Genomic DNA, 27,932 nt, shown 5'->3' on the forward strand with positions numbered 1-27,932 from the left:
GACTAAAGGTCATGGGTACTCTTTTGTATCTCACCCACGTGAGGGTTATTCAGGGTAAGTCTAGGTGGCGGGTACCTTGCAATTCCAAGCACTCTTAGCCATTGTGCCACTAGCTTTGAATATCCAAGATTTTAATCGCACTCGCTGTTGTGGGCAAGATTCTGCATTTCATTTTAGGTGCTTTCATTAAATATATCTATTAAATACTGCATCTATGCAGAAAAAGTTCACTCTAGTTTACAAAACCAATACTGATAGGAAACATATCTATTTTGAGTGCAGGTCTCCTCCGCCAATGCCCTGACTTTTCCCAAGGGTCACATTTCCTGTGAGATGATAAACTAACCTGCAATGTTTTCAGAGAATTTAAAGTGCAGGAGGACATTCGGCCCATCCAGTCTGTGCCAGCCCTTAGAAAAAGCACCCTACTTAAGCCCACGCTTCCACCTTATCCCCTGTAACCCAGTAACTACAGCTAACCTTTTTGGACACTAAGGGCAATTTATCATGGCCAATCCACCTAACCTGCACATCTTTGGACTGTGGGAGGAAACCGGAGCACCCGGAGGAAACCCACGGAGACACGGGGAGAAAGTGCAAACTCCACACAGTCACCCGAGGCCGGAATTGAACCCGGGTCCATGGAGCTGTCAGGCAGCAGGACTAACCACTGTATCACCGTGCCGCCATGCAGTCCTTTATACTATTTCATTCTAACTCAGGGGGCCTGCGCTGCAACAGAGAAAATCTTTCATGAATAAGATGAGGGAACAATGCAGGGAAATAACTTAATTCATGACAGAGGCTTAGAACTGGGCCTGAAACACAAGATGCAATTTCTATCTTGTAACTCACTTGTTTCCTTTATGTCTTAAACTGAAAATGTTTTGGGTCATTTCACCAAGAGACAAATAATAATAATCTTTAATAGTGTCACTAGTAGGTTGACATTAACATTGCAACAGTTACTGTGAAAATCCCCTTGTCGCCACACTCCATCATCTGTTTGGGTACACAGAGGAAGAATGTCAAATTCACCTAACAAGCACGTCTTTCAGGACTTGTGGGAGGAAACCGGAGCACCCAGAGAAAACCCACGCAGACATGGGGAGAACGAGCAGACTCCCAGCGGGGAATCGAACCTGGGACCCTGGCGCTATGAAGCATCAGCGCTAACCACTGTACTACCGTGCTGTCTGTAATCCTGGCAGATTTTCTCTCATTTGTGTTTTACTTTTGTTCAGCTTTTCGAAAGAATAACCCGTTTTGTTCTTTGGGACCAGCATAGCTTGGAAATTATCAAAAGAAGCTTAACGTGGGGGAAACGTGAGGGGGAGAAAGATATTTTCCAAAATGATTTCTTTGACACTGTAATCTTGCTGGTAATGCTAAGTGGATGCAGCATCAAAAACAAGTGTAAAGTAGAAATGCTATTTTTCACAGATTCGTAGTTTTAATATTGTTCTGTAAACGACGTCAATTTAGTTTAGAAGAGTGGGAAAATCCCAAACAGGAATTAACATAATTTTTTAAAAATAGGTTTAGAGTACCCAATTATTTTTTTTCCAATTAAGTGGCAATTTAGCGTGGCCAATCCACCTAACCTGCATATCTTTGGTTTGTGCGGCTGAGACCCACGCAAACACAGGGAGAATGTGCAAACTCCACATGGGCGGTGAGCCAGAACTGGGTTCGAACCCGGGTCCTCAGCGCCGTAGGCAGCAGTGCTAACCACTGCGCCAATGTAGCCATCTGAGATGGCCACCTGCAAAGGACCATCGGAGTTATGGCCAACCCAGGACACAAGAGCTTCTGTGTATTTGAAACGCAGGTAGCTAGACCTGATCGAAATGCCTGCTCATTTGCATTCTAATTGCCCATTTCCCCAGAACAATAGGACTCCAATCAAGAAACCGATACAGCCACAGACTGATCGGCACCACTCCCTTTACTCAGAGAGCGCAACTGCCAAGGTCATTGACCGCTAAGGACCCGCCCAGCCACCAAGGCACCCACCCCTTTATTGGCCGAAATTGAAGGCAGTGATCAAAGCCCTGTCGAATTATTGGGTCCAAGATCAAGAACCGCCCCAAAGAGCGCAAAGCTCTATAGCGATAAAAGGGGACGCAGCCACGTGTTCAGTCTCTTTTGGACTTGGCCTGTGCCAGCCTCCTTTGAATCCGGCCTGTGCCAGCCCAACTGCAGCATAACGACCAGACAGCCAAGTTCAAGACCAACGATCGCTACCTGATGGGCGAGCCCAGCAGAGACAGAGCCACTTCTTCAAACCAGCCACGTGAGATCAGGATAAAGGCCTTATCCACTTGCACAGTGCTGGTCACCTGAAGTTAAGTATAGGTTATTGTAGTTGATAGGTGTAGTTTAACTTGTAGTATACTGTGCTTGCATGTCGAAGTAACCCTTGTGTGTAAATAAACCATCTTTGAACTTGAACTGACTAACTGGTTGCATGGTCATTTGACCGATATACGGGAAAGCCTTGTGGTTCAGTAAGAGAAACAGAAACACCCACAGTATTGGCGACGCTGTTGGGACATAACATATCATAAAAAGAGCCTCAGTATCATATTGGCGACTCTAAAGAGCAACATTATTGGTGACGCTGGTGGGATAGTATTCCATTAAATTGGCAGCAGCACCGTGCCGCCCCTGGAATTAACATAAGTTGGTATACATATTCACATGTCCTTGGTGAGAAAATAACTTTCACAATTAAACAGATGGTCATTCTCCTCTTGATTGTAATCTATCGTTAGGTGCGAATGAAATTAAATTAAAATCGCTTATTGTCACAAGTAGGCTTCAAATGAAGTTACTGTGAAAAGCCCCTAGTCACCACTGTCCAGCGTCTGTTCGGGGAGGCTGGTACGGGAATTGAACCGTGCTACTGGCCTACCTTGGTCTGCTTTCAAAGCCAGCGATTTAGCCCTGTGCTAAACCAGCCCTTTGTTGAAAAGCTAAGTATATTTTGTATCCAACTACTTTATGTCCACTTTGTGCTTCATTACTCGCTGTGGTCCAGATCTATATCTAGTTTCTCCTAAAGAATAAGGCTATTGTTGTAAAAGAGACCCTGTCCCATTCTTATCTCCAGGCAACACAAATGCGATATTTCACAGGATTTGGATGTGGTGTGATGATCAAAGAGGCTGAGCTGCAGTTTCTTTTAAGTTGTTACTCTCTTCAGACTGGAGCATGCCCACATAGATAGCATGATTATGAGCAACAAACCATATGTCCATATGCAGCTGATCCACAATTTAATCATCTGTGCGTAACCCATCCGGAGTACGTGTGCCACCTGTATCTTCAGAGAAGCTCATGAAACCCGATGCATCAGTAACATTAGAAACCAGGATCCTTCAAGGAACAGAGTAAATAATGCAGAGAGTTCTGCAGCAATGTGTTATATGCCTTGTGACGGTTCCTCTGAATACTGGGAGAGGATATTTTCAAACTTCCTAAAGTAAATATCAATTGGTCTGAGTGCGAAAGAAAATTGCTGTGGGAACATAATAGGTTAAATTCAAATGTTTGTAACTTTGCTCTACCCTTTACTATCATTGGGAGTGCGGTTCCATGGCTGGTAGAGGTAGGCTCCAACCAAGTCAGTCATGTTCTGCAGTTCCCTTCATCATCACTTGGACAAGAAAATATGGTTTAACCTTTGACTAAAACACCTGGGTGATGAAACGGTTATCGGTTGGCCATTTGAGTTGCAATGCTAAATAGTTAAGAAAATGTAATCCAAGTCCATACAATTATTTTTAATTTCAATTGTATGAGTCCTGGGATTAACTGCCTCATTATAAGCAGGTATAATTAACAACCCACTAACAAAATTGTTCTCAGGATTCATGTTTTGGGAAACTCACATGTTGCTACATTTTCCTGGTAGCTTTTAAACAAGGAAGAACTGCCTTTATCTCTCTCCATTCAAAGAGGAAATTCACATTATGCCTCGTGTCTTAAAAATGGAGACGGGTCTGCAGAATTGGGGTTCAGATTCATTGCCTTGCAATATAAATTTAAGCTACAATAATGTATGTGAAGAGTAAACTGGCGAACATTCCAGATGGTTATGGTTTGTGCTTTTCCTCCGCTCCATACAACTTCCTTAATGTAGCATCCAAAAGAAAGTCCACAGACCTGGAAAGAGTAATAGGATTGTGTTAATGAAGTGGAAAACGTCTTACAGAAACATTAATTCCATCAGAAGAAGATAAAATAACCACCCAGTATGTTGCTCTCTTACCAGACTGGTTTCCTTAATCTATAACTCTTGCTAGAATGACACAATGGAACCATCGAAGTCCTGCTGGCCCCAAAAAGGAAAGTGTTTTTTTTTAAATGCCCTTTGAATCTCTATCCCCCTCTGCCAGTTTCCAACTTGCTTTTATCTTCACCGAGGCCCAGGCTCCTCGTGACTTAATCAGTTTTCAATTTTCTTATTTTTAAAATAAATTTAGAGTACCCAATTATTATTATTTTTTTTTTCCCAATTCAGGAGCAATTTAGCATGGCCAATCCACCTAACCTGCACATCTTTGGGTTGTGGGGGTGAAATCCACAAAGACATGGGAAGAATGTGCAAACTCCACACGGACTGTGACCCAGGGCCGAGATTCGAACCCGGGCCCTCAGCGCCGCAGTCCCAGAGCTAAACATTGCGCCACATGCAGCCCTTAATTTCCAATTTTCGTAAGTTCCTGAGATGCTTGTTGGTACTCAGCAGCTACCTTCGAACCCTGCAGGTTAGGATCATCGGCAGTGGGAAAAGGTGCGTTCTGAGGGGATAACTAATCTGGTTGGTGTTAACTGCCGCTGCCTGATTTCTATCAGACGGGTTGGATTAAAATCTACCTCATGTACACAATGTAGTAAAATGGTCAAACGATTTGACACACAACCGTGAGTGACTTCTACTTCTGTGAACTTTTGTTTACAATATCCCACATATTAGGACGCGTGATTGAAGTTCAATCTGTAAACCCGAGTATGTAGTACTTCAACCTTTGCAGGATTCAAAGCCAAGAATAAAATGCTTAGATCTCCCATGACAGATTCTCAGATCAGAATGGGTACAGTGCCATGTGTAACTACAAGAGCAGGGCTCTCTGCTGCAGGTTGGACCAAACTATAAAAGGTCAGTACTTGAATAACACTGAAGCTCAGCTCCCTGCCAAGAGTGGCAGGTTCTTTTTTTAAAATAAATTTAGAGTACACAATTAATTTTTTCCAATTGAGGGGCAATTTAGCGTGGCCAATCCACCTACCCTGCACATCTTTGGGTTGTGGGGGCAAAACCCACGCAAACATGGGGAGAATGTGCAAACTCCACACGGACAGTGACCCAGAGCCGGGATCGAACCCGGGACCTCGGCGACGTGAGGCAGCAGTGCTAACCACTGAGCCACCATGCCGCCCCGGGAGTGGCAGTTTCTAATGAGAAGCAGATACCAAACAAGGTTTGAAAAAACAAATCATTAATCCAATGGTGGGGAGGGCCTCATAAACTGGTTGAGGTTTATATGTCCTTATGAATATAGTTTCATAATTATTGATAACTTAAGTTGAGAAATAGAATCTACATATTTACATTATTTGTGGAAATTCGTTCTTTTTCAACGTACAAAAATTGTGAAATGTGACCACAAATGTTTTGTAGATCCAAGTACGCTCGCTGTTCATCAACATTACCATTGTGGAGACTGTGCCACTTTTGACCTTTTGGTCTTTGCAAAGTCATTTACATGATCCATAGCAGAAATTTATCCACTGGCCATGTGGGACATTATAGTGATCAATTCCCCTAGACTACATCGTTCAATTATTCTATAACCTTGGGATAAAGACAAAGCATAAGGTTTGATAATGCAAGTGTGTAATGCAATGGTGGGCAATCTGCAATCCAGGTGTCTCGTGCAGCCTGTCAGGGTTCTAAGTGTGGCCCGCGAGACATTTTGTTGTCTGTTGCCCACGCGCAGGGTTACCACATTCTGCTGGTTTCCATCTGTGTTGATCTTTCCTATCTGAACTGATATGCACGAAAAGCAAGGGCTAGTGAGGTGCACACAGCATGTGAGAGCGCCTCTGCATTCAATCAAGCGTAAATTCATTGCACTGTTAATGTAAGCTTATTTGTGACACTAATAAAGATTATTATTATTATTCAATCACTCAAAGCTCAGTTAGTGGACAAGCCCGACTTCAATTGCACGGCCCACTGAGATGAAGACGGCCACTCATGCAGCCCACAATGTGTTCTGTTCAACCTAATAAGTAAATTAAGAGTCTTAAAACCTCCCTTATTTTGAAGGTCAACAGTGAGTTATGCAAACCAGCAAGTTAAACAAAGGAGATGGATTACTCTAGTTGCTATCTATAAGTAGATAATTCATGAAGCATATTGATGGTATTGCTACATACATCAGAGTGGTTCTTCACTTTGCCACATGAAGCAATCGTCACTTTGGCTTCTATACAATTGTTTTTCTGCACGGCCCAGTAACTCTCGCCAAAAAGTTGTATTCTTTCGAACAGGGTATCAGTACATATACCACCATGGCTTCTCAAACCAATTAGAAAGTCTGACTCACTTGACTGTGCCACCCAAGACAAGGTCTTACCGGTCAATGGGAGTTATAATGACTGGGATGGCAGACAGGCCAATAGCAGTTGTTGTCCACTTTCTCATAGGCAGAGGCCACCTGGTGGTTTTCCTCAGTAGCAGAAGAGAAGCGGCACACAATCGATTGATGGTGAATCCTGGAATTATAACGGAGGCCAATGACTGCCAGATGAAAGTATCCACTACCGCTATGCCGACGCTCATAGACTTTCCAGGTTTGTCTCCATGAGCCTAAGAGTGAGGAGTAGAGTGAGGAGTTAGGCATTTGAAGTACATTTAAAAAAAAATTAAAAATCTTAAATTGGTGTTCTTGGCAATTTTGAAATAAAGTGTAACGGTAGACCAAACTAATCTCGGACGGGCAACCTTGGGTGATTGGGGAGACATCCAATCCGACATCACATTTTGGTGCACTGCAGAGGTTTATTGTTGATCAGCTTTCAATTTTATCATTACTTCCTCCTGCTGAGTTGACATCAGTTTTCCACTTCCCTTCCTGTCTCTACCCTTCTCATACATTGGCTCGCCCCTTGATAATGTACCACCGTTCTGCTATATCAGTGCCAATTTCCTTGCTGTGAGGATGTTTCGCCAACCTGTACCCAGGCCACCTAATTCCTCTGTCCACTTCCTATTTTTAAAATTAATTTACGGGATGTGGATGTCACTGCTTCGGTCAGCATTTATTGTCCATCCCTGTTGCTCTTCAGAAGGTGGTGAGTTGCCTTCTTGACCCGCTGGAGTCCTTCAGGTGTAGGTACACACGCTGTGCTGTTAGGGAGGGAGTTCCGGGATGTTGCCCCAGCGACAGTGAAGGAACAGCAATACATTTCCAAGTCAGGATGGTGAGTGACTTGGAGGGGAACCTCCACGTGGTGGGGTTCCCAGATATCTGCTGTTCTTGTCCATCTAGATGGTAGTGGTCGTGGGTTGGGAAGGTGCTGTCTAAGGAACCTTGATGAGTTACTGCAGTGCATATTGGAGATGGTGCACAAGGCTAGCCATGTTCATCGGTGGTGGAGGGTTTGATTGTTTGTGGAAGGGGGAGCAATCAAGTGGGTTGCTTTGTCCTGGATGGTGTCGAGCTTCTTGAGTGTTGTTGGAGCTGCACTCATCCAGGCAAGTGGAGAGTATTCCATTACACTCCCGACTTGTGCCTCGTCGATGGTGGACAGGCTTTGGGGGTGGGGTCAGGAGGTGAGTTACTCGCTGAAGGGTTCCTAGCTTTTGACTTGCCCTGGTAGCCACAGTATTAATGTGGCTAGTCCAGTTCAGTTTCTGATCAATGGTAACCCCCAGGATGTTGATTGCGGGGGATTCAGCGGTGGGTCTTGCTGCATTTGGATACGGACTGCTTCATTATCTGAGGAATCGTGAATGGTGGCTGAACATTGTACAGTCATCCGCAAACATCCCCACTTCTGACCTTATGATGGAAGGCAGGTCATTGATGAAGCAGCTGAAGATGGTTGGGCCTAGGACACTACCCTGAGGAACTCCTGCGGTGATGTCCTGGCGCTAAGATGATTGACCGTGACCCAGGTTTTAATCTTGTTGCCACAAGGCAGTAGAGCTAATATAAGAAGTCAGAGAAAGAGCTTTGTGACTCAATGCAGAAGCAAATTGTATCAGCATGCCAGCCTCTGGGCGATATGGATATTAAAAGAATGCGGGTGATTCTTCTTCACACATTTGACCCTTCCCGAATTGGAACTGTAGAAATTCCAACAATGGCGAAGACCTCTGACGGAATTATGATGCGAACTCAAACTTTTGTGGGAAGGAAACTTCCAAAGTGACAGTTCCTATATGCTGCAGTTTTAAAGTATTTTCCCCACATGCTGTCAAAATCTAAATGCAGTCTTCAGAGATGCACTGTGTATATGGGGGTATTTTCTACATAATGAATGCAGTTTGGCAGTTTGTTGTTCATCATTTATTTATATCGCTCAGTCCATTATTCCACGTTTCTACCAATGATCAAGCTCTATTGACAGGTGGAGGATCTTATTCAGGATACAGTACATTTTAAACAGCCGTCTTGTGCACACAATCCACTTTGCAGGAGCTGTTTAGCACAGGGCTAAATCGCTGGCTTTGAAAGCAGACCAAGGCAGGTCAGCAGCACGGTTCAATTCCCGTATCAGCCTCCCCGAACAGGCGCCGGAATGTGGCGACTAGGGGCTTTTCACAGTAACTTCATTTGAAGCCTACTTGTGACAATAAGCGATTTTCATTTTCATTCAGGCTATAGGATGTCACAACTAGAATTGTCACTTCCACAAGCAGAACCCATACCTATCCTAAATTACTACTTCAGTTTATTGTTAAATTTTTTAAAAATGGAATTTTAAAGGAAATACTCAGATCAAAACCGCTGTTAATTCGTGGGTAGTGTCTCTAGTCCTAAAAAGAGAAAGCCAAATTAATCCTGGGCAAATGAAACAGAATGGTTTGCCGTGGAAGTCTTTTTGGAGGGAGAGGAACTGGAAGGCATGGAAATGGTGTGAGGAGCTAGTCCCACTAAGATCTTTCCCCGTTATTGATCAGCAACATTAGAGACACATGCTCCATTACAGAGAGCTGCCACAGATTTGATTTGATTTGATTTATTGTCACAGTGAATAGTATTTTTCTGCAGCCGAGGAACGTACACAGTACGTACATAGTAGACACAAGAATAATCAACAGGGAACATTGACAAATGGACATCGACAAAACAGTGATTGGTTACAGTGCGGAACAAAGGGCCAAACAAAGCAAATACATGAGCAAGAGCAGCATAGGGCGTCGTGAATAATGTTCTCACAGGGAACATATCAGTCCGAGGGGGAGTCATTGAGGAGTTTTGTAGCTGTGGGGAAGAAGCTATTCCTATGTCTGGATTTGCGAATCTTCAAACTTCTGTACCTTCTGCCTGATGGAAAGGTCTGAAAGAAGGCAATGCCTGGGTGGGAGGGGTCTCTGATAATGCTGTCTGCCTTCCTGAGGCAGCGGGAGGTGTATACAGAATCAATGTGGGGGTGGCAAGCTTGTGTGATGCGTTGGGCTGAGTTCACCAGTCTGCAGTTTCTTGCGATCTTGGACTGAGCAGTTTCCAGACCAGGCTGTGATGCAGCCGGATAGGATGCTCTCTATCGCACATCTGTTGATGTGACAGGGTCAATGGCCTCCTTCTGTGCCGGTACTATTCGATGCTTCTATGAGCGCCACCCTCTTAGCTAGAAGAAAGGTTAAGCTATTAGTGGTAAAGCAGATCATCTAACAGCTGGGAGGCAACTTATTTCCTCAACTCTATCGCTTGTTGCGCTGAAGTGAACTTCTGACAAAGTATAGTGAACAAGTGGAATCAGATGCCATGTAGTCAAAGGCAGGTTGCACAATGTGGAACAGCAGCCCCCCCCCCCCCACCCCCCCGTCCCCACACACACACACACACACACAAGGAGCTTCACATTGTGTCTCAATCTTAGGGGTCTGAATAGTTTCCTAAGAGAAAATGCTGAGAGGTGCTCGTAAACAGCCTGATTTAAAAGGCAACACTAATTGGGGTGTAGCAAGCAGGACATGATTATTCAGTAGGTGAAAATGTGTACTTACAGCAGCTGCTTTCTTCCCCTTGTCGACTGCATCAGCTGTCACATATGCAGTTGATATCCCATAACTTGCCCAGACAAATGCCACAGGTACCAGTGCCCGGAATGCTTCACCAACTTCATTAGCATATCCTTAATCCACCAAAGAGATCAAAAATCAGATTTGTGTTATCATAAGAAGCTCCGTCTCTTTAAAACATCAAACCCCCCCCCCCCCCCGCTCTCATTTCGGTTTAAAAACCGAACACCCTCTGCATAACCGACTGCCCCCTGGTCATTGAGTCAGGTACTGTAACCAATGTGATAAATTCACTGTTACACAGGATTGCGGTCCTGGGATTTGGGGAAGGCTCTAACTCCCTGGATTTACACAATCATCAATGGTCATAATGACTTCTGGTTGCGGTATGTAGGTGGAGGTCTCATGTTTGGTGGCTCCTGCCAGAGCAGTCTCTTTTAGGTCCTTTACGCCCAGTTTTGGGGGGGGAACTTTGTTTGTGAGAAGCTGTGGGAAGGTTTGGGGCATGTACAGAATGTCAAAAACCGGCAAGAAGAATCCAGGGAAAAAGGTAGCGAGCGAAAGTCCACCAGCGAGCATGATGAGGGGTGCAGTAGGAGGAAAGATGGTGGGAGACAGCACGTTGGTGGGGCTAAGCCCACCATGATGGAGAAGATGGCTGGAGAGTTTGAGCTTTTCAAAGCATTTCGAAAGGTATCGGACAGACATGATGGCCTCACTCAAGGCGTGGGTGCGAGAGACCCTTGCCCCGATGAGAGAGGAGTTGGTGAGAACTTTGGAGGGGGAGAAAATGGAGGGGGTGGAGGAGACATTGTCGCGGCACAGCTATCCGTTCACCTCGATGGATGGATTCTTCGCCGTCGGGATTCTCCATTTTGCCGGCAGCCCAGGGGTTTCCCGACGGTGTGGGACGGCCCCACAACGGGAAACCCCATTGACCAGCCGGCAAAACGGAGAATCCCGACGGTGGGACGAAGAAACCCGCCCCAATCTAAGGACTGTAGGTGTGCCTGAGGGACAGAGGGCCGGAGGCCTGCAGAATACTTCGCCAATATGTTAGGGAGTTTGATGGGGCAGGGGGGAGGATCCCTCCAATACAAATTGGACAGGGCCCACCGGTCACTCCAGCTGAAACCGAGAACGACTAAACCACCAGGAGCTGTGATCATCTGTTTTCACAGTTTTACAGTGAAAGAGAAGGTACTGAGGTGGGCAAAGCAGAAGCGGGAGGTGGAGTGGGAAGACAAGGGTATCTGCACATACCAGAACTTGACAAAGGAGCTGGCAAGGAGGTGGGCGGCCTTCGGTCGAGCCAAGGTGGCGATGTACAAGCGCAACGTGCGATTTGGTATGGTTTTCCCGGCGGAGCTGCATCACGTACAACGGCAGCGACGATTATTTTGAGACGGCAGAGGCGTTTGTGAAGGCAGAAGGCCTGGGACTGGACTGAATTTATGATGGTTTTTAACTGTATTTTTTCTTGTTTCTTTTTCTTGTTCCTTAAGCACGGTAGCATTATGGATAGCACAATTGCTTCACAGATCCATGGTCCCAGGTTCGATTCCGGCTTGGGTCATTGGCTGTGCGGAGTCTGCACGTCCTCCCCGTGTCTGCGTGGGTTTCCTCCGGGTGCTCCGGTTTCCTCCCACAGTCCAAAGATGTGCGGGTTAGGTGAATTGGCCAATGATAAATTGCCCTTAATGTCCAAATTGCCCTTGGTGTTGGGTGGAGGTGTTGAGTTTGGGGAGGGTGCTCTTTCCAAGAGCTGGTGCAGACTCGGGGGGCCGAATGGCCTCCTTCTGCACTGTAAATTCAATGATAATCTATGATTAATCTAGGACAAAGGTTCGGCACAACATCGTGGGCCGAAGGGCCTGTTCTGTGCTGTATTTTCTATGTTCTATGTTCCTTCCTTGTATGGGTGTTATGGTTAACGGTTTTGGTGTAACAGGGGTTTGGGTTGGGGTGGTTGTTGGGGTTTGGGAAGGGTTTGTTAGGATGTAGGGTATGGGGAGTTTGGAAGCGGTGGGTGTGGGGGGCGTTGGAGTTGGTCTGTTTCTTTTTGATGTGGGGAAGGTGCTCTGGCAGGTGCCACTGCGCTAGCAAAAGTACTAGAACATAGAGCATAGCGTGCAGAAGGAGGCCATTCGGCCCATCCAGTCTGCACCGACCCACTTAAGCCCTCACTTCCACTCTATCCCCGTAACCCAATAACCCCTCCCTACCCTTTTTGGTCACCAAGGGCAATTTATCATGGCCAATCCACCTAACCTGCACGTCTTTGGGCTGTGGGAGGAAACCGGAGCACCCGGAGGAAACCCACGCGGACACGGGGAGAACGTGCAGATTCCGTACAGACAGTGACCCAGCGGGGAATCGAACCTGGGACCCTGGTGCTGTGAAGCCATCCACTTGTGCTACCGTGCTGCCCAGATATAGCCCCGTAAACTGCCGATACTACCCCCTTCTCCAGTCCCCCTGTCGTCAGCACCTCCTCCAGCAATGTGGAAGCCGGCTCTACTGGGAAGCTCCGTATCTCCTTTCTGGCAAAGTCTCGAACCTGCATGTATCTAAATATTTCCCCCTGCTCCAGCCCATACTTCGCTCCCAGCTCCTTCAATCCCGCAAACCTATTGTTGGCTAGTGAACAGGAGCGAGGGGAGGGGCCACAGTCATTGGAACCTGTATGGACAGGTGTAAATGGTGGGGGGATGGGGACTGGGTGAGGTGAGGTGTTTTCAAGAGGAAGTGGGGAGGGGGGTTGGTGACTAGGGCAGGGCTGGGTCCTGTCTGCTAGGCAGGGCCTGGGAGGATGGTCATGGTGGATAGGAAGGGGGGGGCGGGGTTGAGAGACCCCCCAGTCAAAGTGGTTACATGGAACGTGTGATGGTTGGGGGGACCGGTGAAGCGCGAATTTTCTCTTATTTAAGGGGTCTGAAAGTGGATGTGGTGCTGTTACAGGAGACCCATCTGAGGGTAAAGGACCAGCTGAGGCTAAGGAAGGGCTGGGTGAGCCAAGTGTTCCATTTGGGCTTGGAATATGGTGTTGAACCCGAAGGTGGACAGTTCCCGTCCGCGCTCGCTGGTCCCTTCGAAGGGGGGGGGCGGTGTTAGTCGGGTTCATGAAGGAGATGGGGAGGGGGGAAGCAGATCAGTGGAGGTTTCTGCACAGGTGGGTGGTGGTGGTGCCAGAGCAGGTGAATAAGGTGTTTGAGGACCTTTATAGGGACTTGTGTAAGTCAGAGCCGCCGGAGGATGAGTCAGAGATGAGTGAGTTTCGATATTGGCTGGAGGTGGGAGAGGAGGAGGGCTAGGTTGGAGGAACGATTGGGGGTGAAGGAAGTGCAAGCAGCAATAGGGAAGATGCAGTCGGGTCAAGGCACCGGGGCCAGATGGGTTCCCAGTGGAGGTTTAAGAATAAGTTGGCGCCGCTAATGGTGGAAATGTTTGAGGATGCGATGGTCAAGGTAGGATTGCTGGAGAAAATGAGGCAGGCATTCATTTCATTGTTACTTAAAAAGGAGAAGGGTCAGGTGGAGTGTGGGTCGTAAAGGCCTATTTCTCTGCTGAATGTGGATGCCAAGATACTGGCGACGATGTTGGCCGTAAGGCTGGAGGAGTGGCTTCTGGAGATGGTGGGGGAGGATCAGATGCGGTTCGTCAAGGGCAGGCTGTTGTCATTAAACATGTGGTGGCTGCTGAATGAGGTGCTTTCTCCGGCAGTGGGGAGGGGGTTAGAGGTGGTGGTGGTGGAGAAGGCATTTGACAGAGTGCAGTGGAGTTATTTGTTTGTGGTGTTGGAGACGTTTGGGATTGGGCCTAAGGTTGTGGCTTGGGTGAAATTGTTGTACAAGGATCTGACAGCATGCGTGCGGACGAATGACATGAATTCAGAGTACTTCCCACTATTCCGGGGAACGAGGCAGGGATGCCCCATGTCCCCCCTTCTGTTTGCGTTGATTATTGTGCTGAGGGATTTGGACCTATGGAGAGGGATAGTGAGGGGGAGGGGGAGGGGATGGAGCATAGGGTGTCTATGTACATGGATAATCTGCTGCTGTGCATTTCAGACCCGGGCCCAACGGTGAGGGACATAATAGGGTTACTAGGGAAATGTGGGGCATTTTCGGGGTATAAATTGAATTTAGAGAAGAGTGAGTATTTTGTGGTGTCTTCTCCAGGTGCAGGGACGTGATTGGAAGGATTGCCATTTTTAGTGGCGACAACTTACTTTAGGTATTTGGGGGTGCAGGTGGCGTGGGACTGAGCAAGACTTCATAAGCTAAATTTCATGAGCCTGGTGGGAGCGTGAAGGAGGATTTGGGAGGTGGGAGTCTCCTTTTGTCGTTGGCTGACCAGGTGCAGGCAGTCAAAATGAATATTTTGCCACAGTTTCTGTTTTTGTTCCTGTGTCTGCCAGTCTTTTTGCCAAAGTCATTCTTTCCAGGGGTGGACAGGCTAGTCCTGTCGTTTGTGTGGGCAGGGAAAATGGCGAGGATAAGGAAGGCTGTACTCCGAAGAGGGCAATAGTTGGGGGGCTTGGCCCTAATGAATTTGTTGCACTACTACTGGCCGACAAATGCGGAGAAGGTGCGGGGCTGGAGTAAGAAGACAGAGTGCATTAGCCTACACCTCAATGATTGCTCGCAGGTGGGTTCTGTTCTGTTGGTGGGGGGGGGGGGTCAGCTTTTCCCCACAGTGCCTCGGTGTGGCTGGGGGATCTAATGGAATTCCTGTATTTGGAGAAGATGAAATTTGCTCAGAGAGGGGCGGATGAGGGATCCCACAAGAGGTGGGGTTTGTTTGTTTTGCATTTTGGTAACCAGGTTGTTGTCAAGGGGTGAGGAGGTCGGTGGTGGTAGGGCAATGGGTTGTGTATTGTAAAAATGTAGAAAATTTGAATGAAAATATATTTTTGAAACTAATGGGATAACATGCAAGCTATATTTAACGAGTGCTATTGGTAGAATCTGTATTAACAATTTCTACCAATGTTGTACTGAAATTAGCTTCCCTTCCTCCCAATCCAGGTGGACACTGTGGGGGGAAAGAAAGAGCAAAGTGACTCAAACTGCTTCAGCTTCTTTCATATTATACAAAGCATTTCCAAAACAAATGTTGAAACCATAATGTTCACCCCCCCCCCCCCCCACTAGAGTTAACAAGACTTATCCAAGAACAGTGTGCAAGCTGGCCAAACGACAGGCACCTCCCTAACCAAACCAGGGCTCTCTGTGTGCTATAGATGCACAGCAGGTCTCAACTTGTCCCTCTCTCTCCCCCCGGATAATTCAACCAGTCAATACACATTGTGCAACAGTACAGCTCACTCACAGGACTGCAGGGAACGAACACATTACGTACATAGTAGACAAAAGAATAATCGACAGAGTACATTGACAAATGCTGCATCAGCATATAGTGATTGGTTATAGTGCGGAACAAGGACTAAACAAGCAATACATGAGCAAGAGCAGCATAGGGCGTTGTGAATAGTGAATGGTACTCTGTCGATTATTCTTTTGTCTACTGTGTACGTTCCCTTGGCTGCAGAAAAATACTTTTCACAGTACTTTGGTACATGTGACAAATATCAATCAATCAATCATCAAGTCTGCACCGACCCTCCGAAAGAAGATTCCACCAAGGCCCATTACCCTGCCCTATCCCCGTAACCCACATGAACCATGGCTAATCCACCAAACCTGCACATTTTTGGACTATCCTATCTATAGAATCATAGAATTTACAGTGCAGAAGGAGGCCATTCGGGCCATCGAGTTTGCACCGGCCCCTGGAAAGAGCAGCCTACCTATGCCCACATCTCCTTTCTATCCCCGTAACCCCATCTACCTTTTTTTGGACACTAAGGGCAATTTAGCATGGCCAATCCACCTAACCTGCACATTTTGGACTTTGGGAGGAAACCCACGCAGACACGGGGAGACAGTGCAGACTCCACACAGACAGTGACCCAAGCCGGGAATCAAACCTGCGACCCTAGAGCTGTGAAGCAACTGTACTAACCACTGTACTACCATACCCCCCATGTTCTATCCTCGTTCAGATGTTCCTTTAGTTTTACTTTACTGCTGTTACACCTCAGCAGTTTGGTTTTAGAAACGCATTGAAATAAGTCTGGACATACAGCAATTTTTAAAGTTTTATTGCAAGGTCAACAATATAACAGCAATGTATACTTGTATAACTCCTTTAATATAATAAAACTTTGCGAGGTTTTAAAGCAACACCAAGCCACATAAGATCAGATGGCCAAAGTTGGCCAGGGAGGTAGGTTTAGAGGAAAGTGGGGTAGAGGCAGAGAGGATATGTCAAAACCCAATACAAACTGGAGAAACAGCACCCCATCTTCCGATTAGGCACTTTACAACCTTCTGCATTTAACACTCAGTTCAACAATTTCAGACCGTGAACTTTCTCCACCAATTTTTTTTTTTGTCCCATCACTGTCTCCTTCCGCACAGGGCGATATACAACCTGTTCTTATGTTTTGCTTTCACAGAGCACTCACCTTTGTTCTGCTATTAACACATTCTGCTATCTTACCATTAGGCCGCTGTTAACACCTTCTTTAATCTTTAACACTACCATTAGCACTCCCTTTGTCTCGTGTCCATGACATCTTTTTCAAATCTCACCTGAGCTAACTCTGACTTTCTATTTTGCTCCACCACCTCTTAAACATTAAAAATCCATCACATTTCACCCTCTCTTTAACTCTGAAGAGTCGTGCGGACTGCTCTCTCCACAGATGCTGCAAGACCTGCTGAGATTTTCCTGCAATTTCTGTTTGTGTTCCAGAGCTTGGGGCCGAGGGAACTGAAGGCACTCACACCAATGGTGGAGCGATTAGAATCAGTGTTGGTGTGAAGTGGTCTAGTTTTGCACCAATGCAGCCATTGTAACATAGCTTGATTGAGTTATAGGTACATCGGAACAAAATGTAAGATTCACTGCAGATCTTCACACCGCATTTATATCCAAAGATGTGCAGGTTAGGTTACTAGGTTACAGGGATAGGGCAGGGTGTGGGCCTGGGTAGGGTGCTCTTTCAGAGGGTCCGTACAGATGCAATGGGCCGAATGGCCTCCTTCTGCACACTATGAACTCCAGGAGCAATGTAACGCTCAAGTCACTTTTCACCAATGCCTCTTGAATCGGCTGATTTTTTTTTTATTCAAGAAAAGGCATCTAAGTTACCCCCGCCCCCCCTTCAGTACCCAATTCCTCAAATATTACTGTGCATGGAGAAGAATTGGAAGTATTGAGCACTCAAAATAATCCTGCTCCCCCCACCCCACAAATACTACTCAAGCTCTCGGTGGTCTTTGCCCTGTAAGGAATCCAGATTTCCTTACGTTTGTGAACACTGTTTATAAAGTAGAAAATGCGTTGGCAATGCAGCCAGGCAGCCCAACGAGTGAAATCTGGCTCCCTCCACACCAAGGTTGAGCTGGGTGATCACGGATGACTGCTCCCCCCCCCCCCCCCCCCAGTAAATCCCTGACATTACACATTTTCTAACCCATGTCTGTTTAAACCGTAAAAGGAATTTTTGGCTGAGAATTGAGAGCAGACGAGTGGGGGGCACACATTGCTATCGTCCCACATTTAATAGCTTCAAAGAACTCGAAAGTAACATTGAAAGAAGCAGTTTGTAAAATGACCTCTCTGAGTCACCGCGCATGTTAGTGTGAAATGTTAGCAGCAGCCGCCCTGACTGGTTAGGGTGTGGGCTTGCTGGAACTTTATTCAAGGTTATTTATTGTACTGAAAACCAAAACACTTGGAGCGCGAATAATATTTTATTTTTTGCGCCCATTTAAAAGAGGGGTTGGATTTGCTCCTTTAGTCCCGGGGAGTGGGGTAAAACAGGGGCTGGAGTTGGATCGGATTTAACCCGGCTAACCCCAGGCCGGATTCTCTGTCCATTTCCCCCTCGGAACGCTCAGGATTTCCTCCCCGGCTCTTACCCAGAAAGCGGACCCACGTGTCCCGGTAGATATCGACCTTCTCCTGCTCTCCTGGCTGCCCCATCCCGATCCGATCCGCTCCGGCAGCCGCCCCGCAGCAGCGGATACTCTCACCAGAAATGTAGCCACTGAATGTAACCAATCGCTACATGTAACCAACCACTGTCACTTTCGGCCTTTCAGTCAAATCAGGAAACATTCGCCTCCTGTGACCAGGCAACACAGCTGAGGTGGGGCACTGTTAGCAAAGATGCTAAATCCGTCCTGGCAATATTGTTTCCCCAGAGGTTCATTTTCAATCTACTTTAGGTTTTTTTTAAAAAAACAGTTGGGGCACTCCCTCCCTGGCTGTGATTCACTTTGCATACGGTGAAGACTTAGCTGAGTCGCAGTGAGCTTAACCAGCAGATGGATGGGGCTTCAAAAGCTGTTTAGGCCCCCATCAGCTTTGGTTTGATCCTCACAGGCCCTCCCATTTATTCTGCAGTGCCATGCCCAAGACTGGGATGGTTGTTACATTCCAGCACACGTTTAATAACCGTGAAAAATACGCATGCTGTTTATTCACAGAGGTTGCAATTTAACTCCCACAATCGCGACTGTGGGAGAACTGCTGAGCATCCTGCTACTGCAGCCAATTCCCTTCTGAATGATCATCACCCCAGCAGCTTTCTTCAAGAGTAAAGTGTTGGCAAACTATGCAAAGTACTGTAGCACGTCACCAGATAGTCCTCCGTGGCAACTCCAGAAATATGCCAAGACCTTCAATAGCTTGAAAACAAACCCTCTCACCATCTAATTATTCCTCCCTTGCTGGCACACCTTCCCAGGGTGGCACAGTGGTTAGCACTACTGCCTCACAGAGGCAGGGACCCGGGTCCAATTCCCACTGGGCGACTGTGTGAAGTTTGTATGTTCTTCCTGTGTCTGTGGTTTTCCTCCGGGTGCTCCGGTTTCCTCCAACAGTCCAACGATGTGCAGGTTGGGTGGATTGGCCATGATCAACACGTGGGTTACGGGGATAGGACGGGGGAGTGGGCCTAGATGGAGTGCTCTTTCGAAGGTTTGGTGCAGACTTGATGGGCTGAATGGCCTTCTGCACTGTAGGGGTTCTATGGGTAGAGGGGGCAGATTGGATGCTCATAAAATCCCTACAGTGCAGAAGGAAGCCATTCAGCCCATCAAGTCTGCACCATCCCTCAAAGAGCACTAGGCCCAGTACCCTGGGATCAGTGATCATGCCATTTTCCTCCATCCTCTCTTGCAGGGGAGCCCTTGACCTCCTGTGGTGGCACGAAATGAGTTGGAAAATGCTTTGTGTGAAAAATGACACATTGCACCTCGTGCTCTACTCTTTGCTTCCCTCTTACATTTCCTGTGTGACTGTTCCAAAGATGCTACACTGCCAGTTCAGCTGAAACTTCTTATGTACCCGTACCAGCCTCCCCGAACAGGCGCCGGAATGTGGCGACTAGGGGCTTTTCACAGTAACTGCATTAAAGCCTACTCGTGACAATAAGCGATTTTCATTTCATTTTCATTTCATTCATGTAAAAAGTGAGTGTTTAAATGTGCATCTGGGTGACAAAAGACAGCAAAATCTGGACTGTGATTTCAATAATACCAGTAACCAAAACCCCCCAGTAAAACACTGTCAAAACACTGTGGACACCAGTTCAGCATGAAACACACAGATCATTTTATTGTTCCCCACAAAATACACAATTGATTTTGCACCACATCTATTTCTCACAAGAGTTACAAATCCAAATGCAAAATTATTTGAAAAAAAAACATTTCAGTGCTTTTTATTGACATTAAGCTTTTACAGACCAGCAGTGATTTTGTAATTCCGAGGTCCCAGCAAGGAGCTGTGCTCATAGGGAGTGTGAGGCGGAGATAGAGCAGCAACATTATAGCTGTTACTGTCCAACCTGTGTTCTTTACAAGTTTGGCTCCCCACTGGGGATGGAGGATCACAATCACCCGGGCGATATACATGTCAGAAGTTAACAAACACAGTATCACCAGAAATGCAGGAAAACACATTTCTTAATAATTCATATGGTAAAATGGAACTCTGTAAAATTGCCATACAATTCTCTGTAGCAGCTGAGGAGTTCATCCCATTTCCCATGTGTTACACAGTATATAAAAAAAGATTGCTGCATAAGCCTTTGAATTCTATTAGTAATTTATTGGCCGCAGCAAAACATTTCAGCCATACGTTAGGTAGAATTGCTACCCATTTGCAGCTGGAATCTATTCTGGATATCAATTTGCTTGTTCTTTTTGTCTCAACATGTAGCAATGCAACTGATATCTGGATAAATAAATAAAGCTTTGTGCAGTCTAATGATCACCACCTCCCAGCTAATTGTTTTAGGAATTGTGCTAGGCACTGTGCCAATGAAGTAATTTGTTGCTACTGCTGAATTACATGCCGCATCTAACAGAACCTTGTACTAATTCTCCTCCAACGCTTGGGAGAATTTTACAAGAACTCTTACACCACCACTAAAGAATCAACCAAAAAAAATTATTTTCCGTTCTAACCAGATGCTCCAAAAAAAACTTTCTTACAAAGGTCGAACAACCAGAGTGCAGGAGGGCCACCAAGGCTGGTGAAATCAGCCTTTCTAGGGTGCTAAAAGATTACAGTTTGCTGGAAAAGGAGGGTGAGGGAAGAATCCAAGTTCAAGCTATTGAGCTCAAAGAAGAAATGAATAAAGTTCAATCTACGGCGATCGGTCTAAAAGGAAAAATAATTCTACAATTTGGAAGCATTACAAAGAGAATTGAATAATTTCCTATTCAACAGAAAATTTAGAATGCAAAACTAATGTTGTCAGATCAGGTCTCATATGGTCAAGAGATGAGGGTCAATTAGATGGGCTGAATAGCCTTTTCTGTTTCTATGTTCTTATTTTGGTAATCAGATGTAAAATGGATGTACGATTTACTCTGGTCAATTACGTGTTATTTCTCTGTACAGCAGAGCTGACATCATGGATTTAAAACCCTTCTGTGGCTGTCAGACTGAGATACTCACATTCATCACAGAAATCAGCAGTTCAGAAATTCTAGATTTCAGATAAAATCAACTTGGGTTAATTCCAATTTTGTCTCTGTAAACGTTAAGGAGAAAAGTTTGCTTTTTGTCCGTAATGAGACCTGTGAATTATTTAAGAAGAAGACATCTTTGTTTCCTCATGCAACATTCACACATAGGATGACAATAGTGTGACATTCGTTAACAATTACAGATAATATTATCCAACGCATATTATAAACAACACATGTAAGAAGCTAAATAAAAGGTCAGAAAACAAACTCAGGTTTCTGCATCTTTAATAAACCACCCCTGCTATGCGTGATTTCACATGAACCAAGGCTAGATCACTTGGAATGATTACCTGATGTTTATTATTTACTGATGTTCATGGCATCAAACGAGAAAGTAGATCTGAACTGGGTTTACATTTTCTCCAAACCATACCTGATTTCAAAATCTTTCTTCCCTGGATAATTATACATTCAATTGTGTATTAAATAATATCAGTCCAGACGCACAAACATCACAGATATTTATTACAGCAGATTTTGCAATTAAATAAACTCTGAAATTAATGGCACTTCAAATAGCAATTATACCGGAATGAAAGCAATTGCGAGTAATGGAACTGTGCCACTGATGTGCAATGCGTGACTGCAGTTGTAAGTCAATGTGCTGACTAAGACCCAACTATACTAAAGCTGAAGCACTTCTTTTCCAATGGTACATTTATTAATTTAAACTCAATTTCATAAATGTAAAATTCTACAGAAGCAAACATTTGCTTCCAATTAAAATGTAGTTACCAATAAAAAAATGGCATGTTCAGTACAGGCATGAAGCTATTACAAATGTTAAAGCTATATATTTTTTTTAATGAGGTGAATACACAAGCTGTTGAAATGGCTGAGGCATTCCATTTGACTTTTGACATTTGAACTGCAGGCACTGGAGTCTGCAGTCAATACCTGATTAAATATGGACCAAAGCCTACAGGCAATGTGGTTTGCAGACAAATCGTCGCCATGTTTCACCAAGGACATCGAAATTCAACGGATGTTAGACAATTGTGAAATGTATCCCATCAACCTTTCATTGTATTGTGATCCAAACACAAAGACCTTGGTGTCTCAAACTTTCAAAAGTGTGAAAAGCCACAATACAGGATGCTTACCAGCCCAACACACCACCTTGTTTTGTAAAGGACTTTGAACTTGTTACAGGCCACATGGGTGAGATAGGCATGTCTGTTCCGTGCTTTTAAAGCAGCACGAATCAGCTCTGCAGAGGCAGAGACGCCACCTAAAATCTAAAGAACCAGCCGCAAGACAATTACGCAGCCACGGTAATAGCTATACTTTGAAAGTAGGCGAAGGACGCTCCCTAACCTGTTCCGACTTCAAGTTCACCTGAGAGCCAACTGGCAATTCAACTACAAGAAGCCTCACAGCTTACTGAGAATCCTCTGCTTACAAAATCTGCACTTTAACCAAAAGCACCAACTCAACTGAGAAACTACAAGCCTAGCGTGAATGAGATCCCGAGATAATTATACATTGTAATCATATGTTTTCTTTCTTCCTCTGTATCTAATCTTTGTGTAAGTGATAATGTGTGTGAGACGTTGCATTTTTAAACCTCCAGGGCACGTGTTGGATAATAAATAACCTTCCTTATTTTAAATAATACTAAAAGCTTGCCGCTGGAATTATTTAAGTTGGAGGCAATCACCCTGAGGGTAAGAAAACACGCAACGTCTCACATACAAAACAAACTGATCATGGACAATAGTACAATACACAAAATCTGTCTGTGTATTAAAATACTACTAAAAGTAATATAATTTGTCCACCTTTGATGGGAGCATTTATTAGGAATTTGGACACCTGGGGCAAAATTCTCCGGTATCGGCGCGATGTCCGCCGACTGGCGCCCAAAACGGCGCAAATCAGTCGGGCATCGCGCCGCCCCAAAGGTGCGGAATGCTCCGCATCTTGGGGGGCCGAGCTCCAACCTTAAGGGGCTAGGCCCGCGCCGGACCTATTTCCGCCCCGCCAGCTGGCGGAAAAGGCCTTTGGTGCCCCGCCAGCTGGCGCGGAAATGACATCTCCGGGTGGCGAATGCGCGGGAGCGTTAGCGGCCGCTGACGGCATTCCCGCGCATGCGCAGTGGAGGGAGTCTCTCCCGCATCCGCCATGGTGGAGACCATGGCGAAAGCGGAAGGAAAAGAGTGCCCCCACGGCACAGGCCTGCCCGCGGATCGGTGGGCCCCGATCGCGGGTCAGGCCACTGTGGGGGCACCCGCCGGGGCCAGATCTCCCCGCACCCCCCTCAGGACCCCGGAGCCTGCCCGCGCCGCCTGTCCCGCCGGTAAGGTAGGTGGTTTAATCTACGCCGGCGGGACTGGCATGACAGCAGCGGGACTTCGGCCCATCCGGGCCAGAGAATCGCAGGGGGGGGGGGCCGCCAACCGGCGCAGCGCGATTCCCGCCCCCGCCGAATATCCGGTGCCGGAGAATTCGGCAACCGGCGGGGGCGGGATTCACGCCAGCCCCCAGCAATTCTCCGACCCGGCGGGGGGGTCGGAGAATCTCGCCCATGATGTGCATCATTTTCTGATCACTGAAAATGAGTCAGTAGAAAACAGCCTAAATTTCTGAAATTGCACTCCCAACGGGTGAGCCATGCATTGGCGAACGCGGCCTAAAATTTACTACTAGTACATTTATGCTTTCAAGAATAATATGATTGGGATGAAATTATCATAAGCAAAGACAGAATTTTATAGTTTTAGATATCATTTTTGACTGGTTTTCTCTCATCTCCTGTGGAGACACATGCTGTACCATGTACCATGAGTCTTATCAATCCTCCAGTACCATGCCTTAATAGTCATTCTTCTATCATGTACCTAGTTAGGAGGGTTGGCGGGCTAAATAAATCAGAGCACTGCATCCGGGTATACTTCTTGACGCTAACTAACTCAACAGAAACTGCAGATAAAATTAGGAATCTTTCCAATCTCAATGGTTTAGCACTGCAGCAGACAGCGCAATGAACCATTGGGAGTAAATATAATTTTACAGATATATGGAGCTGTTGTCAAATCTTTCTGACACATCAGCAAATTAGTTAGCATTTTTTTCAGAAGTCATGGATCATTGTTGTCTATCTCAACCTGCGTGAATCATACAATTAAGTAAATAATCCCAAAGATGTGGTGATTCATCACATTTTATAAACAGAAGCTGTGGGGCTGCAGGTTCAAAGATTGTACACTTGATCCTATCTACTGAGGCATTGGCTGCAGCTCCTTGTTGTACTGTGGGTGTAATAATGGATTCAAACTTCAGTACTGGCTAAGGATAAAAATCTGGAGATATTAGAGAACCAGGAATAATTCACGTTCAAATGGATTTTGCAAATTGCAGTTACTTCAGTTCCTCAAGGAGGCAGCATGGTGGCGCAGTGGGTTAGCCCTGCTGCTTCACAGCGCCAAGGCCCCAGGTTCGATCCCGGCTCTGGGTCACTGTCCGTGTGGAGTTTGCACATTCTCCCCGTGTCCAAAGATGTGCAGGCTAGGTGGATTGGCCACGCTAAATTGCCCCTTAATTGGGAAAATTAATTGGGTACCCTAAATTTATTTTTAAAAAGAAAGAAAGAAAAAAGTTCAGTTCCTCAAGGCTGCAATAAGTGTGTTTAATTGGTGTTATCGGTTTTACTAGTGTGGCAGACAAATGGAACCAGGGCAGCTACAATTATTCTTGATCTGAATGCAAGGGACTGTCACAGAAGACATTAAAATAGATCTACGAATGGTAGATAAAACTGTCTTGTTGGGAGTTTTTCTATTAATTCAGATTTTGAACTAAGTGCAAAAGTACTTTTACTCAAAATAATTACAACTCTATAAACATCAACTGGAAACAATCAGCTGTAGCTTTATCGTAGATTAAAATTACATACCATAAGATCTATTAATTATCCATTTAACTTGACTTAAGGTAATGCACATCACTTTATAATAACCTATTTGATCCTTCTTAAGCCTGATGATATACCACAGATGTGGCCTTCAGTGCAATGCTACTATGTCCATTGGACAGTACAGCAGTCAAATACGTAACGTTAGATCAATGTAGTTTTCTTCGTATAAACAAAAAATTCAATGCTGAATATTAGATGAGAAAGTCTTATTTAAAAAGGCCTTGTTGTATGTGTGTCCCATTCCCTTCATTTATGGTAAAAAGCAGCATGCTTAATAGGCACCCTGTTTTATCCCGATTTTCACTGGATAATGATAATCCATGGGTTATTCAACAGGGTTCCACATTGGTCAAAATGCACACACCACAGGTAAGCTCTGCCATGTCTACAATATAGCCAGTCTTTAACACATGCCATTGCATTCAATGCAGACACTGCTTACACTTCACAGAATTTGAAATCACCTCACTGTAAAGTTGCATTACAGATCTTTGCTCACAATATTGTTATTTTTTACTGACATCCACGTCTCTTATCTTCTTCCCAAGATCATCCATCTGTGCTTCTGACCCCTTGTCTGGCAGCAGCACTTCCACCGAGTAGCTAACTTTCTTGGAATGAATGATGCTGTAGGTGTTGTCAAATCGTAGAACATCTGGGGATAATCAAATCAAAATGACATTTGTATAAACATTTCAAAACTAGATCTCCAGTCTATAATCTGTGAACTGATCAAGATAAATTAGCAATGTTTCTGCACAGCTCTGTACAGTGGAACCTATTAGTACCACAAACGAAACAGTTAAAAAAGAAACAATTGGAAGTGATATATTCGTGATGATAAATGATGATCGAAGAAATTGCAAGCAGTGCATTTACATTGGTAGATAATGTCGACAGTCATATAGTTTATGTCAATAGCTGTGTTTGGAGGGGGCGAATTTTGGAGGAACATTCATGTTGGGCTCAGCTAATTCTCTTTGCTAAATCACTGCTGACTTCTCTCAATAAGGGTAGTTGCCATGTAAATAAGGAGGTCCCACTGGCATACTTAGGTTTCCAGGTCCCACTGGCATGTGAAGGTTTACCAGACTGATTCCAGGGATGGCGGGACTGTCATATGAGGAGAGATTGACTAAGTTGGGATTGTTCTCGCTGGAGTTCAAAAGAATGAGGGGGGATCTCATAGAGACAGGGTAGATGCAGCAAAGATGTTACCAATGATGGGTGTGTCCAGAACCAGGGGTCACAGCCTGAGGATTCAGGGTAAACCATTTTGGACAGAGATAAGGAGTCATTTCTTCACACAGAGTGGTGAGCCTGAGGAATTCATTACCACAGGAAGTAGTTGATGCTAAAACTTTGAATATATTCAAGAGGCGGCTGGATATAGCACTTGGGGAGAATGGGATCAAAGGCTATGGGGAGAAAACAGGATTAGGCTATTGAGTTGGATGATCAGTCATGATCGTGATGAATGGCGGAGCAGGCTCTAAGGGCCAAAAGGCCTCCTCCTGCTCCTATCTTCTATGTATCTATGTTTGCCTAATGGCAGTGGACCAGAATTCCATACCAAAGCCGGAGATCAATAAATACTCAATACAACACTGAAAATCAGGGTGAAAAATGGCAATATCTTAGGTACCTTTTTAGAGATTTTCAGGCTTTCATGTCAGAGTCTATTATTATGTGCCTGCATGCCAATGTAAGAAAAAGGTGCTTGGCAGAGCATGGGTAATGTGGGACCGGAGAATGGCACTAACCATGGTATGATACATAGATAAGAGACTCAGAGAGAAACTCTGGAAGCAGCTTGCATGGAGCAGCACCCTGCATGGCAATATCTGGGATCTGTAAATGGTTAAGATTAACAATATACATTTCATGTTTAAACATGCAAGATCTCATCATTGAGACACTCCCAATAAAACTCATAATGTGACATGGTGCTCAGCAGCGAGAACATAACACACGGCTGGCAATGGCGGTCACTTCTAAAATATGTCAGCAAAGACATCTAAATACAACATGGTGATCAGCGATGATATGAAAGGTGGCATTTTAAACAATGAACATAACAGAATCCCAATTTATTAAAAACTAAGAGCAGCTGATGCCTTATTGGAGAGGCAGCCATCTAAGAACAGTGGTTAGCACGGTTGCTTCACAGTGCCAAGGTCCTAGGTTCAATTCCCGGCTTGGGACACTGTGCGGAGTCAGCACATTCTCCCCGTGTCTGCGTGGGTTTACTCCGGGTGCTCCAGTTTCCTGCCACAAGTCCCGAAAGACGTGCTTGTTAGGTGAATTGGACATTCTGAATTCTCCCTCAGTGTACCCGAACAGGCGCCGGAGAGTGGCGACTAGGGGCTTTTCACAGTAACTTCATTGCAGTGTTAATGTAAGCCTACTTGTGACACTAATAAAGATTATTAGAGAAGAAAAATTGAAGAAAAAGTTGAACAGGCTTCACTGCAAATCTAGACGTTGAGCAGCCTACCAGAGTGAGTGAAAGTCCATTGGAAGAGACCCGAGTGACGAAAGGTAAACAAACCTGGTCAGGTCACAAAGATGGGTGAGCCAAGCTGCAACAAAAGATGTAAGATCCCAAGTGATCAATGAACAAAAACCT

The 27,932-nt window shown here is 45.4% G+C and overlaps 2 protein-coding genes across 6 annotated transcripts in view; both read right to left on the bottom strand.

Annotated features, from left to right (window-relative positions):
• Positions 1-906: 906 nt before the first annotated feature.
• On the bottom strand, positions 907-18,691 carry mtfp1 (mitochondrial fission process 1). The gene is made up of 4 exons (XM_072493370.1): positions 18,262-18,691; positions 10,253-10,380; positions 6,651-6,883; positions 907-4,170 (listed from the first exon to the last, which is right to left on the bottom strand). The coding sequence occupies exons 1-4, from the start codon at positions 18,323-18,325 to the stop codon at positions 4,101-4,103; spliced, it is 495 nt and encodes a 164-aa protein (XP_072349471.1). The 5' UTR covers positions 18,326-18,691; the 3' UTR covers positions 907-4,100.
• A 1,245-nt stretch (positions 18,692-19,936) lies between these two features.
• LOC140404745 (SEC14-like protein 2) overlaps positions 19,937-27,932 on the bottom strand; it is a 162,131-nt gene continuing 154,135 nt past the window's right edge. For all 5 annotated transcript variants that reach the window (XM_072493557.1, XM_072493567.1, XM_072493489.1 and 2 more), the window contains one exon: positions 19,937-25,958. In XM_072493557.1, coding sequence (XP_072349658.1) covers positions 25,810-25,958 — 149 coding nt within the window. In that variant the 3' untranslated portion in view covers positions 19,937-25,809. The remainder of the gene's footprint in view (positions 25,959-27,932) is intronic.

This window comes from Scyliorhinus torazame, chromosome 1 (assembly GCF_047496885.1).
Source record: "Scyliorhinus torazame isolate Kashiwa2021f chromosome 1, sScyTor2.1, whole genome shotgun sequence".
Lineage (NCBI taxonomy): Eukaryota > Metazoa > Chordata > Chondrichthyes > Carcharhiniformes > Scyliorhinidae > Scyliorhinus > Scyliorhinus torazame.

Excerpts from the sequence above, each read along its gene's own strand:
- mtfp1 (XM_072493370.1), bottom strand. The coding sequence starts at position 18,325 with ATGGGGCAGCCAGGAGAGCAGGAGAAGGTCGATATCTACCGGGACACG. Across the intron at positions 10,381-18,261 it reads CACGTGGGTCCGCTTTCTGG|GATATGCTAATGAAGTTGGT; the intron begins GTAAGAGCCGGG and ends TGGTGGATTAAG. Across the intron at positions 4,171-6,650 it reads ATTATAACTCCCATTGACCG|GTCTGTGGACTTTCTTTTGG; the intron begins GTAAGACCTTGT and ends TACTCTTTCCAG.